Source organism: Carassius carassius, chromosome 24, assembly GCF_963082965.1.
Source record: "Carassius carassius chromosome 24, fCarCar2.1, whole genome shotgun sequence".
Classification (NCBI taxonomy): domain Eukaryota; kingdom Metazoa; phylum Chordata; class Actinopteri; order Cypriniformes; family Cyprinidae; genus Carassius; species Carassius carassius.
Genome location: NC_081778.1, coordinates 21,572,736 through 21,587,378, shown reverse-complemented (window position 1 = coordinate 21,587,378; position 14,643 = coordinate 21,572,736). Strand labels below are relative to the sequence as shown.

At 37.1% G+C, this 14,643-nt stretch overlaps 1 protein-coding gene across 2 annotated transcripts in view; it reads right to left on the bottom strand.

Moving 5' to 3' along the window:
- Nucleotides 1-1,558: 1,558 nt before the first annotated feature.
- Nucleotides 1,559-14,643, bottom strand: part of LOC132103168 (myeloid leukemia factor 2-like) — a 16,625-nt gene continuing 3,540 nt past the window's right edge. Inside the window, exons 3-8 of one of the 2 annotated variants that reach the window (XM_059508038.1) lie at nt 7,717-7,758; nt 5,118-5,171; nt 4,709-4,837; nt 2,492-2,651; nt 2,181-2,391; nt 1,559-2,066 (exon numbers count right to left, since the gene is read on the bottom strand). In XM_059508038.1, the coding sequence (XP_059364021.1) occupies nt 2,066; nt 2,181-2,391; nt 2,492-2,651; nt 4,709-4,837; nt 5,118-5,171; nt 7,717-7,758 (597 nt within the window). In that variant the 3' untranslated portion in view covers nt 1,559-2,065. Of the gene's footprint in view, nt 2,067-2,173; nt 2,392-2,491; nt 2,652-4,708; nt 4,838-5,117; nt 5,172-7,716; nt 7,759-14,643 lie in introns of both variants that reach the window. The other variant, XM_059508037.1, reaches the window with a different exon arrangement.

The following is a 14,643-nucleotide window of genomic DNA, read 5'->3' as shown; positions in this document are numbered from 1 at the left end:
GCATTAGACTAAAAATAGTTTCCTTAAATCTGTACTTTCTTGTAAGTCTGCAGTGGAGTGACCAGTCAAGCGGTTGCTCTCACACACAGACACATACACAATCCATCTCCCTCAGTCTCTTTCTCCAGCAGTTTTTCCTTCTCTTTCGAATAGACCTCTGTCCCGGCTTCCATTGTGTTGTAACCATAGTAACCAACCTCGCAGGAGTGCGCATGCATTATCATGTCTGCCGTCTGACTGTAAGCACCCCATCTACTGTTTGAAGCATGAGATGCTCAGACTGGCTGCAGAGCTACTTTGCATTGATTTACTGTTGCAGGTATTTAACAGGGAGCGGCGTTCACGGGTTGGAATTCGTTACAGCACAACATCACACGATCAGCAATCATAAACAACCTGTGAATGAAAGGATCAGGCATTTATATTAGGCATATTACATGTTCATAAATCTGTAACAACTATCTCTGGTTGCAATTGTTGTGGTTTGATACAGATTTAAATATTAATTCAAGATTTTATATCTGTATAACCTATAGTCTATAAATAATAAGTAGCCTATGCGGTTTATAAAAGGTAATGCTGTTTAATAACATTGATTAAAGATGGACTTTAGTTCTTTTTTTAAAACAGGGAACACAAAAGTAGTAAATTGTGGAAAGACAAGAACAAAGAAATAACCTAAAAGTTAAAACCTGTAGATCTGGAAAAGTATTTATGAAACACTGGCCGGAATCCTCATTAGGCTATATATCTCTTAAGATCTGTCATGAAAAAAACTACATCACCTCATCCCTTCAGAAAGCCTGACATCTGTTTGATTTTCCCAGTGTGCATCACAGATGTATTTTGTGTGTTGCCCTAAGTATGAACCAATCCATCAAAGTGTTATACTACAGGATGCCTTCAGGAAGTTGCCCATTACCACGGCCATGCCACACTTAATGTGGCTAGTGTACTGTACAAGAAAATCTGAAAAATTTCAGTAAAATACCAATAATTCAATTATACTATAATAAATCAGCATTTTTTTTAATTACTATATAAATATATGAAATAAATATACATATGTAATAGCAAACCTATAAAGTATTATTACAATTTAAAATGTTTTCTAGTTTCAAATTTTAAAATGTGTAATTTTAATTTATTCCTGCGCTGACATTACTCCAGTGTCACATGTTCTTTTACAAATGATTCTAATATGCGTACATTTATTATTATAAATGTGGAAAACAGTTGTGCTGCTTAATGTGTTTGTGGAAACCATGATACATATTTTTTTACAGGATGCAGAACAAGGTGTTAAAAAGAACATCATTATATGGAATAGAAAGCTTTAGTAGCATTAGAAATGTCTTTACTGCAATTTTTAACACATCAATTTGCAACTTAGCTGAACAAAATGTATTTTCTTTATCTCACTGACTCAATTTTAAACAGTGATGTATTTATGTATAAAATTCTCAAAAAAGGAAACTTTGGGAGGAAAAAAGGTGCAACAGTTGGCTCACTGAGCATATTGCTGACTATTGAGGCATAGATGTGACAATACAGCCAATGATGTAACAAGGTCTTTTTTATTAGTTAATATGTTTAATTAGTCAGCATTGTACAGTTTAACCCACAGATACCCTAGTGTCAACACAAACATACACAGACTTTACAGTGAATGTGTGTGTGAATGTGTATGTACGTGTAGTGTATCATTAAATATTTGGATACTGAAATATTGGAAGCATGAGAATTCATTTAAATACAAAGATGTCTGAATGTATGTATATATCACAAGGTTGAAGAGCTGTCTGAATTGTGATGTATGCTGGTGTGTATGCTTTGGGAGTCGTAATGTGGTATGAAGTACACAGGCCAGGCCAAAATCCACACAACAGAAATGCAGTCTAAAACAGCAGCCTGTGTTATGATACCTCATGCCATCAAACATCCCTGTAAGGAGCTGACTACAAATATTGAGACAGTTCAGATCTATCAAACATTTGACCCATCTGTTATAATTTTCTTCTCTATCCCTCCCTTCTCTCTTCACAGCATCAGCTAGATAACTCCATCTGTAAACAGATGCACAATGTCAAAAATAAATAAATATTTTTGAGTATAATCTACAAATCCAAATTTAAAAAAGAGAAGTTTCATTCAGGCCATGCGAGATTCGTACCTCTCACCAGTCATAGCGTGGGCGGGAGTGAGGAGGATGGTGGCGCGGTGACTCGTGGTGAGGCGAGGGAGAGGAGGAGGAGCTCGGAGGCGCTGTCAGGGCCAGCTGCTGTCCTACCCCTGCACTCCGCTCACGCCCATAATCTAAACTACGGGCATTAGGGGGGCGGTACCGGCCCACCTCTCTCCTCCACTCTTCATCAAAGGCAGCTGCTTCACCTGAAAGAGTGATTTTTACAACAGTGAATAGGAGAATTACTTCACAAAATCAGGGACAAAATGTAAGCAGGGGAAAAAGGGAAAGAGGGATTCAACTCACTCTCTTCTAGGTTGAAGAAGTCCTGTCTCTCTTCACGGTCTCCTGTGAGACGGTTCCTTGAGCGTTCCATCACATGACCTCTTTCACCAATGTGATGCCCTATAGCCATTCGCTCCAGCCCACTCTGACTGTCCCTCATCGTTTGACGTGTCTCTCTGATCTAAACAAAAACACACATACTGTACATAATTTTAAAAAGAATTAGGGGTGATTCAACAGTTTTGACACTTTGATGTGTGGTATTTCAATGAAAAAATTTGTAAACTTGAATTAGTCTATCACTGTCAATCTTTTAAGTAACTCAACGATTCTGATTACTCTTAAGAATTCCCTCATAGTTCCTCATTAGTTCCATTATGAATTCCAATTTGAGGAATAAATATCTGGGCAATTAAAACGCATTTCTGTTGCCAAATGCTGGGACCATTGCAATTAAACAAAAAATATTAAAACATTTCTTATTTTAATAATAAAGCTCATGTGTATCTGTAACCAAACATTGTCATTTGAACAACCAATTGGAAATGACACAGATTTAAGTCTCACAAGCCTTAAGTACCACATAATACAGTACCAAATCTTGGTTTTTAAGGAGTCTGACAAGACAAAATTATTGACTTGTGGTTCAGAGGGTCAGATTAGTAAAGAAACTGTTTGGATTTGCGTTATAAGAGTCAGGAAATTCAGAAATCGCTTGTAGCAGTGTATGTATTTTCATCAATAAAAAGAACAGGCTTATAACAGTCATTTGCTTGAGAATTGGACATCACTAGTCTTTCTACGTGTTCTTAATTAAATAATAATAAAAAAGAACTGGCTAATAACACTCAAGAATCAGACTTCTGTTGGGTCACACTAGAAGTTATTTTTGACACCGTAAGCATTTTGACACCGACCGATGACCTGGCAAACACCAAATTAAACAAGTTCAATCAGTGAAAACATGTTCAGCCAATGCCAACATATGCCCATTGAAATAAGTGTTTTTTGTCTGGTACAGTTACTTTTTCATTCAACATTTAACTAACAGGATTAATTTAGCAAATAATGATCAAACAATGGAGAAGTGTCATTATAAATGGGCATATATACATTTTTGTGCCAGATATTCAAAACTACGGTTCAAGAATCAGGGGCCGTTTACACAACAATGTTTTCAGCCAAAAACGGGAAACTTTTTATGCATTTTGACCTTCCAGTAGCTCTCATGAAACAAACATGCAATTGATTGACTGGCCGCTAGAGGCTGGCTCTTAAAGGGAGTTAGTCCCATAGACTCCCCATGTTAAAATGCCCAACTTTACAGCAGAATTTTTTTTTTATTTACATCCGGGAGTGACGTGCACTGCCAAGATGGCTGGCTGCAGTACAGGACATAAGCCCCGCCCTCTCCATGTAAACAAATGGTACTTGAGTCAAAATGTAAAAAATTAATTACGCTTACAATACAATTTTCCGAAATATGACTTTGGTCATTAAAGGTATTTATCATCATGCTGATATAAGTTAAATTGTTGTGGTTGATTGGGCCTGCGGGAGTTTGACCTCAAGACACTACTGCACAGACTCTGGCTCCAAATGACGTCATTTACTCAAGATGGCAGCGGCCATACTGAGATGCTTTGGCTTCACTTTTCTATAGTGGAAGGAACAGGAGATGCGTCATCCATCTTTTTTTACTGTCTATGGTTTTGCATGTTCATATACACGACAACTGCGTTTTGGGGACTGAAAATGCATATTTTTGATATTGGGTTTCAAAGTGCAAGTTTTTCAAATTCCACCATTATCATCAAAACAGAGATATTGCTGCTCACAAAATGACTCACTGCTTTCGCCATATTGCTTGTTTGTTTACGTCTGTGCGCAAGCTGCTATAACTATGAATGAGGAGTAGCGCAACAGGCGATGTGGTGATTTTAGTGACAGAACTCCTGCCTCGTCACATGCTAATCGTCACTTCCCTACAGATGCTGTTTACTAACAAGGTGACAGCGCCAACTACTGGCCTGGCATACGTAATACAGCATTTTTGGCCGTTTTAGCAGATATGTGTAAACATGAATCGTTTTGAAAACGTTGTCATGTATACGTGAAACTTTTTAAAAACCGTTTTTGACTACATCATTGTCGTGTAAATGTTGCCTCAGTCACGGACACATTCCCCTTCATGTCTATTGCATAATACATTCCGCTGTGTGTCTATGTGTCTCTTACACCCCCAGGGGCAGTGCGAAATTCACTGGTCTGCTGATAGACTTTAGGTGCGCCTGTGTCTATGGAGGAGTATGAGATGACTGTGGAGGAGGAGAAGGTCTGGCAGTTTGGAGAACCAGACATTTGTTCCTACAAAGTAAAGAAAACGAAAGTTATGAAATTGTGATCTAAGATCAAATGACTTAATTTATGCAATTGTAGTCAAAATATAGAGAATTAATTAAGATTTAGATTATTTTAAAGTGAAATAAACAAGACTACTTGAAAGTCACAGTTTGCACTTACTCTAGCTAAAAAGCTATAAATTATAATGCACTCTTTACCATTAACAAACGGAAGCCTTGTTCTTATGTACAAACAATGTTTCAATGATCTTGATTTCTGGCTGCTAGGCCACCATGAAACTCACCATGTTCTCCATCATCCCACTCATCATGCTGAACATGTCCATGAAACCTCCACCCTGAGAGAGAGAGAAAAAAAACAACAACAAGAAATAAACAGAATTGTCAAAATGCACTGATGTAAAAATTATGACACTGCACAATGTCTGCCACTTATCAAATAAATGAGCTCCTTTGTACAGATAGTCAGGGTATTTTTATTGCCATTAAAGCATAAGATGCTCTGGGGTTCATTTTCAAATCCTGCTGGTGATGATTATTAGATCTGACTACTGATATATAAAGGAGAACTGGATTGCTCATGATGTCATTTATGTGAACCCACCACGACACCATATTGGTATTCCTTACTATTTTCATTTATTCTATTGAATTAATAGGAAATCATTTGATTTTAATGAGAAAACATCACCTCACAATTCAGAGTTTTTATATTAAGTATCCCTGTACATTTTTACAACGCAAGCGTCCTTATGTAAATGGTTATTTGTTTAAAGTGTGGAATTTCCCCTGCTTATTAAAAAGTTACGTTCATATACATTACAGTAGTGTACAGCTATGGCCAAAAGTTGAGAATGACACAAATATTAATTTTCACAAAGTCTGCTGCCTCAGTTTTTGTGATGGCAATTTGCATGTACTCTAGAATGTTATGAAGACTGATCAGATGAATTGCAATTCATTGCAAAGCCCCTCTTCTTCATTAAAATTAACTTAATCCCAAAAACATTTCCACTGTACAGTATTTCAGCCTCGCCACTAAAGGAACAGCTGACAGCTCCTAAAGTTGATTCAGCTGCGGGATTGGGGCACCACCAATGCAGAGCTTGCTCAGGAATGGCAGCAGGCAGGTGTGAGTGCATCGGCACACAGTGAGGCCAAGACTTTTGGAGGATGGCCTTGTGTCAAGAAGAGCAGCAAAGAACCCACTTCTCTCCAGGAAAAACATTGGGTACAGACTGAAATTCTCCAAAAGGTACAGGGATTGGATTGCTGAGGACTGGGGTAAAGTCATTTTTTCTGATGAATCCCCTTTCTGATTATTTGTAGCATCCGGAATAAAGCTTGTCCGGAGAAGAAAAGGTGAGTGCTATCATCAGACCTGTGCCATGCAAACAGTAAAGCATCCTGAGACCATTCATGTGTGGGATTGCTTCTCAGCCAAGGGAGTGGGCTCACTCACAATTTTGCCTAAGAACACAGCCATGAATAAAGAATGGTACAAAAACTTTTCCATCCAAGGACAGTTTGTTGATGAACAATGCCTTTTCCAGCATGATGGAGCAACCGTGCCATAAGGGAAAAGCAATAACTATGTGGCGTAGGGAACAAAACATTGTAATTTTAGGTCCATGGCCAGGAAACTCCTCAGACCTTAATACCATTGAGAATTTGTGGTCAATCCTCAAGAGGCGAGTGGATAAACAAAAACCCATAAATTCTGACAAAGTCCAAGCATTGATTATGCAAGAATGGGCTGCCATCAGTCAGGATGTGGCCCAGAAGTTTATTGACAGCGTGCCAGGGTGAATTGCAGAGGATTTGAAAAAGAAGGGTCAACACTGCAACACGGTTTATCTTTGCATAATCTTATTGTAATTGTCAATAAAAGCCTTTGACACTTATTGAATTCTTGGAATTATACTTCAGTATACCATAGTAACATCTGACAAAAAGATCTAAAAACACTGTAGCAGCAGACTTTGTGAAAATTTATATTTGTGTAATTCTCAAAACTTCTGGCCAAGGCTGCACTTCAGATGAACATCATTACAAATGACAAAGTGCTCATTCTGAGATCTGAATAAAGATTTATGTTTTGTATACACATATACCTTACATCGCCTTGTACAGTTATTCACAGTTTATGTAATTTTGTTAAAGTGTTTTTGTTCATACAGTAGGCTAACTGCAAATGTTTCAAAATTGATTTTGTTAACAGTATTCATGCAGGTGATGATTTAAACATTGGTTAAATTAATAATTAATTCAACATACATACACAACATTTTACTCCTAATGGTAATGCTATTAAAACGGCATAGAATTTGTTTGATCTTTAAGAGTCTGAAATAGATGTTGCTCAAACATTAAAAATATACACATCATAACTTCTTCAGAGAAATAATGCTGACTACTACATATGATACGGACTTTTTATTTCCAAGATGATGCATGGTAAGCTTTGATTTTCAATACAACATACAGCAATATAGTAACAGAGGCTTGTATTGTATTATACATAGTATATTTGAATCAATTTCTAAAACTAAATCAAAATGTATTTTCTTGTTTAATATTTCCTGATTATGTACATAAAGAAATATATTTTGTGTTTGCTCAGTTACTGGTGTCCACAAGTGCGCAGCAGACACACCCACCTACACGATTTCAATATATCGCTTATCCTTCCCAAAAAGACCATAAACATTGCAGATAACATCTGAAGTAAAAATTAATTTACACAGACATATCTTAAAAAAATATCTTTGAGCGCAGTGAGCAATCCAGTCATTATATAGATCAGTGGAATTTACACAAACTTGAGAAGGTCATGTAGCGCAAACACTGCTGCAAAGGGGTGAACAAGGAACAAGGTCATACCATTCCCATCATGCCAAAGGGGGACAAGGCTCCAGCTTGTGGCTACAAAGGGTAAAATATGAAAACTTTAATCTTCAATACAAGGCTAAAATAAATAATTCATAAATACGTACAAGTACAATTGAGACTAATTGCAGAGATACCAATTCAGCATCAAACTGACAGGTCAACATATTAACAGAATTTTCACTTAAGGGGAAAGTTCACCCAAAAATGAAAACTTGATGTTTATCTGCTTACCCCCAGGGCATCCAAGATGTAGGTGAATTTGTTTCTTCAGTAGAACACACTAAACAAACAACTTAAAAACAAACTGTTGCAGTCTGTTAGTCATATAATGCAAGTGGATGTGAATCACGGCTAACACATACAATAAAACTAAACTATCGTTTTTAACCTCTAATGCACTGCATTGCCTGAATACATAGGTGTGATCGACAAAGGACAAAAAAGCAGGAAACTATACGGTGCACTTACCCCCCCCCCCCACCCCCACCACCACCACACGCACACAGTGACATAATTTATACAGTATAATAATAAATTAATAACAAATATTGTAATTGTTTTTTGTTTAAATGAATTTATAAATTAAATAATTAAAAAAGGGAAGAAAATTTAAAGCTAATTTAAAGATTGAACCAAAAAAAAATCATAAAAGGAGTAATGTGGGAAATATGCTTCAAAGACTGGGCAAAATAGGCATGAAATCCAAAAAATCTGTCTATAACTTGCTGCTGACGTGCACGAAAACTAACCATTTATTGGGCATTTCTTGTCCTCCCAGATGTTTTGTTTTTCCTTATTACTATGGTGTCCTTTACATCTATTAAAAATAACATCTTTATTTGCCTCTATATTTTTGAAAGGTATCTTTTCTTGTGTTTTTGTTCAGCCATTTTGTCAGTGCTTTATTATAGACTTCTAGGATTGCTAATTCACAACAGAAGACGATTATTAGGTTGAACGTTCAGAATACGATTCCATAGGTTATATTTCAGCACGAATTTCGCGAATGGACAGCGACTCTTAAGTAGCACGTAGAACGCGTTCATGTCAAGTAAAGTTTTTGAAAAAAGCGCGTGGAATTGCGGCGAGCGTTTATAACCTTGCACGTTGAGAGCGCTCTTCAGAGCTAAGATAAATTTGTTATCGGGAAACTTGACCCAGATCAGATTTAAGCATTCATTAAAGTGAATCGGTTCAAAGGAGTCATTAGTTCGCAAATCGGACGAGTCATTAGTGGACAGATATGCTCATAAGCTCCGCGCATATAACGTTACTCCCAAATATATTTTTAGGTCGCACAGATTAAATTTCAGGAGCATATGCGACAAAAATGTTGGCAATTTCGAGCCTTGTAGAAGCTGCTAAACTTTCTAGCTAGAAGTAAGCAATAACCAACATGGCGTTACTTTGCTAAGTTAGCCCAGAATCGTTTAACATTAATGTCATGGAATCATGACAAAAGTGATCAATTGATTGGTCAAATTTTACTAGACCTGCATATAAAAATGAAAGACAATATATTGGATTTGCTTACATGAATCACCCGTGTTCACGGTCTTCGTCAGTCAACTGAAGCTGTTCACGTGAGTGGATGGTTGGGTGTGTGCGCATTCAGAACGGTGCGCGTACACTTTGAACTTCAATCGTGACAAATTATTGGACTACTTGCGGAGTGACATGACGACATGATTCAAAGGCACAAAAAACGTTGACAGCGGTGAGCGATCATTATGTTTACCAATACCCGACCCATCGCAAGCGCCTACACCTCGAAACCGGAATTTTCCGGAAGAATCACACCCCTGCTGAACAGTATGAGCGCCTCCTCAAATCACAGCCAGCACCTGAGGCATCTTCTTCTTCTTGCTTTATAGTGGATCGCAGACTTATAAATGTGCTACAGCCACCTATCTCTCAAGTGGAACATTGAAATCCTATCTACAATCTCAATTAGGAGTGTCAATGTTCAAAATTGAGAGATAGGTGGTGGTCATGCACTTATAAGTCTGCGATCCACTGTAAAGCAAGACGACGACGACGCCTCACACGCAGGCTGTGTTTAGAGGAGATGCTCATACAGTTCAGGCATTGCAGTGCATCAGAGGTAAAAAAAAAAATTAATAATAATAATATATATACATATATATATATATATATATATATATATATATACATATATATATATATATATATATATATATATATATATATATATATATATATATATATATATATACATATACACATATACATACATATACACATATATACATATACACATATATACATATACACATATACACATATATATATACACATATATACATATACACATATATACATATACACATATACACATATATATACACATATATATATACACATATATACATATACACATATATATACATATACACATATATATACACACATATATATATATATATATATATATATGTATATATATATATGTATATATATATATATGTATATATATATATGTGAATATATTAGGGCTGCACGATGTGTCGTTTAAGCATCGATATCGCGATGTACAAATCCACGATAGTCACATCGCAGGATGTGCGATGTAGGCTGTCGTAGTTGATCCGTTATTCATTAACTGTACGGGCCAGCTACTCCCCTGTCCTTGACAGTGTGATTCGCGGATTAATTGCACAGCTTAACCATCATAGAGTGAAAGTTTATAATTGACAGGACTGAAAACCACATGCAAGTTTAACAGGGCAGAGAGAGAGGGAGCGCGAGAGAGACAGAGAGCGCGAGAGAGACAGAGAGAGAGCGCGCGCGCGAGAGACAGGGAGAGAGAGCGCGTGCGAGAGACAGGGAGAGAGAGCGCGTGCGAGAGAGACAGAGAGAGAGCGCGTGCGCGAGAGTACATTAGAAGTACCATCAATGTTCAGGGGCGCCCCCAAGGGGTGGCCAGGGGTGGCCACGGCCACCCCTGTATAAACTCTGGCCACCCCTAGGATTATTTGCAGTGGGTACTATTAATTTAAATGCAGAATGTAAATTCACAATAGTTTAAGAAGTGAAAAAAGTGCAGCAGCTGCTGCAGCCACAGTTTTGCGTCTCTGAGCAACATTAAAGTGTTTTGTTCCTGAATGAATCAACCGTTTAAATGATTCGGTTCAATCGCAATGACTCACTTATTAACAGTGACTCGCTGCCACCTATTGGCGGTTTTAATTTCACATTTTATGGAACCTTTTCATTTTTTTAAATAATTTCAAACATCAGTTTTCAATGTTTTATCTTTAAAATATCAAAACATTATTTATTCCTTTGTAACTGCAGGTTAAACTATTCCATGTTCCACGGAGCTACATTAAACAGCGTGTAAAAACATCTGAATAGCACTTCAGATGCAGCTTCTGTTTTATCTGCATTGCCAGAGGTGGAAAGTAACGAATTACATTTACTCGCTTTACTGTAATTGAGTAGCTTTTTTGTGTACTAATACTTTTTAAAGTAATTTTTTAAATCTGTAATTTTACTTTTACTTAAGTATATTTTGTTTGAAGTATTGTACTTCGCTACATTTTAAAACACATTAATTACTGAGTAAAAAAAAAAAAAAAAAAAGCGCTCCCTACAAACTACGGGAGTAAATAATGGGCAGGAGGGCAAACTGGTGCAAAACTCACAAGAAAGATGCAGACGGACAAAACAGGCGTTAGTAGTGCAGACACAGCTGAAAACGAAACCCCGTCATATTCTGAAGTTGAACTCGAAGGAAATGAAGTGAACCCCTGGCCATATGTATGCTATTATGCAGTGTAGAGCTGAAACAACGAATCGATTTAATCGATTAAAATCGATTATTAAAATAGTTGTCAACTAATTTAGTCATCGATTCGTTGCTAAATAACTTTTATTTGCCGTAAGCGGCTCATTTCGCGCATATTTCAAATCTGCGGTGACCAAAGTGTGGCAGTAATGAGCCACCGGAGGTTTTACTCAGCCAGTACAGCAGGAGAAGTAGCGAATAGCCAATAGCTGGCCTCGTTTTATGTCACGTGCTTCCTGAACAGCGTCTCTGCAGCATTCAGCGTGATGTGGGAGAACTTTACTTTGAGCCTTTAAAAAAGAAGAGTAACCTGTAAACTCTGCACTACTGAACTGTTTAAGGGGACGTTCACATATCGCGTCTTTTGCGCGCTCAAGTTCGTTATTTCCAACACCGCACCGCATCGAGTTAAAAACATTTAAACTTTTCAGAATGCGGCAAGCGCACCGCGGGTCATGTGACAAGAACTAACCAATCAGCTTCATTCTTTCCCGTAACGTTAAAAGCTCAGTCAAGATGAAAGGAACAGCTGATCATAGTTGTATATGGATTTCCATTTTGAAATAAATTTACTAGCAGAGCTACTGCAAGCGATGTTTTGAGCTGCAAATCCATTTATCCTTTGCTGAAATTTCCGCGTCTTCAAGGAGAGAGCACGTCATGGTTGCTTATCAAAGGCAGACGCCTCAGGGGCGCTTCTGCCCGAGCGCTTTGGAAAGAAGGAGAAAGCGGCGCGCCTAGCGTTTTCCACGCGTTTTTAGGCGCGATATGTGAACGGCCCCTAAGACTTTCATTTGTGCAGATTCTCCAGTACAATGTTGTTTGCAAATGTTTAGTCGTAAAAGCTGATAACATTGCTTTTTAACAGTTAACATTTAAAGCTTTACAAACATGTTCTGTGATCAGTTTGTCGTTTACCAGTTCAAAATTCAGTCTTGCAGCCTAATTATGACTGAATAAGAGAGGTAAATGTTAAAAGATATTTGAAATGCACTTTTTTTCTAAGTATTCACTGCTCTTTTTCACACAGCAGGTTTTTTGTGTGTGTCCAATTTTTTTTTCTGGACAACCTTCTGATGGATTTTACTTTAAATTGTGAGTTCCATTCAGGTTTCATGCCATTAGCACTTTATTCGAAGGATTGTTTACAATTTCACAGCAAAAGCTATAAAGCTGTTTCCCAGTAAATAATAAAATACAATGCACTGCAATTTTATTCTGTTTTATCCTTATTCTTCGTGAAAATATGTTCTGAAAGATTCCTTAATAAGCTTTGTTTGGGATGTTAAACTACGTTAGGAGCTCTAAGGACTGCCATGGTGAAAACATTATTTGAAATCTACTTGTGAAATTTGCTGAGTATGGGTCAGTGTTCTGATTGCAGAAGAGTTCGACAAAGGATTACTAACACATAATAAAACAACTCCAGGTATATTTTTGATGAGGATATGACAGTGCAAAATGGTTAAAATCTCTTAAAAAATCTATGCTGAAGGATAAAGACCATTTATTAATAATTTACTTGGGGAAAAAATGGAAAAAACTAAAATATAAGTACATAAACCGATTAATCGATTAATCGTAAAAATAATCGACAGATTAATCGATTATCAAAATAATCGTTAGTTGCAGCCCTAATGCAGTGTAAGCTGTACTTGCCTAGGAAGACCAAACTAGCAGCTTATAAAATCTCGACAAGACATCAACCCTTCACAAGAATGTAGAGGTAAGCTAAATAATTGCATCGTTGCATTGGTGGTTAAAATGAAGCTTTGACATTTTAGCAAGAGGTTTTGCACAAATTAGCCAAAAAGACAGTGGTGAGGAGCAGGGGCGTTGCTAGGGTCTTGATACATTGGGGGCTTAGTCCAGACCCCCCCACTCTTTCTGTAATACGGCCCCTGGTATTCTAGCTAGCTATCCATCTGAGGGGAATAACGTTAATTTACACATCGTGTTTCAATCGCCAAATCAGATGTATAGGCTACTTCATCTACATTCTTCAAGAGAAACGGATTATGGCTCACAAAATGGATTAGTTATAGGCAAAATAGTAAGGTCCCACGTACTTTATATATACAGTACATGTTGTTCTGCATTAATACCACAGTAAGTACAGGGCTAGGTACGTTAGACCAGGGTTTGCTAAAGAGCCTTCACCGACCTGAGCTTAATGATGAGGGAATGGCGCCAGTAGATAACTCTTCTTGCCTCCTTATTTTACTTTTTAAAAAGTGTCTAATGTCCATAGCTACCACCAGAAGCCACAAACCACAATGACAGTAAAGCCCAAAGCTCTTTCTCCTCAGGCACGCACTCTAAGCTGTATAACCATAGTAACTTTGATCTGCTTGAACACATTTTAATCGTCTTTAATACATGATTGATTCCGAAGGATAGATTAAAAGACCCGGTCATTTTTTTTTAAATAAATACAAATTATGGAAGGCTGATGCCCCGGATGCCCATGTCTAACGACGCGCCTGGTGAGGAGTGTGCTATTTTTGTTTTAATGATGTGCGCGCGCATTTATAGTGCGTTCTTTCACTGTGTGATTCAGTCTCCTAAAATCCATTTAGAATGATCACAAAATTGAAGATATAGGGGCAGAAAATTAACATATATAATTTCATATATTAAATCAAAATCACACAAAGAATGCCATCTTTTCCTCCAAAAATCATCATGAATATATACATACATATATATATAACAGTTCAGTAAACAAGTTAATTATGAGACTTGCGTTTTAGACACCATATTGCCTTTTTTAGCTCTATTTCTACAACAGAAAATAATTCCAAACACAGCCACCAAAGCACAGTTTTGCGTCTCTGAGCAACGTGACAGTGTTTCGTTCCTGAATGAATCAACCGTTTAAATGATTCGGTTCAATCACAATGACTCACTTATTAACAGTGACTTGCTGACACATACTGGCCATTTTAATTTCACATTTAAAGTATCTTTTGATTTTTTTAAATAATTAATTTCTTATCATTTCAAATGAGTATTCAACATTTTATGTCTTGTATATCAAAACATTATTCATGCATTTGTAACTGCAGGTTAAATGCATTCTTGTCCTGCACTAAACAGTGTAATAG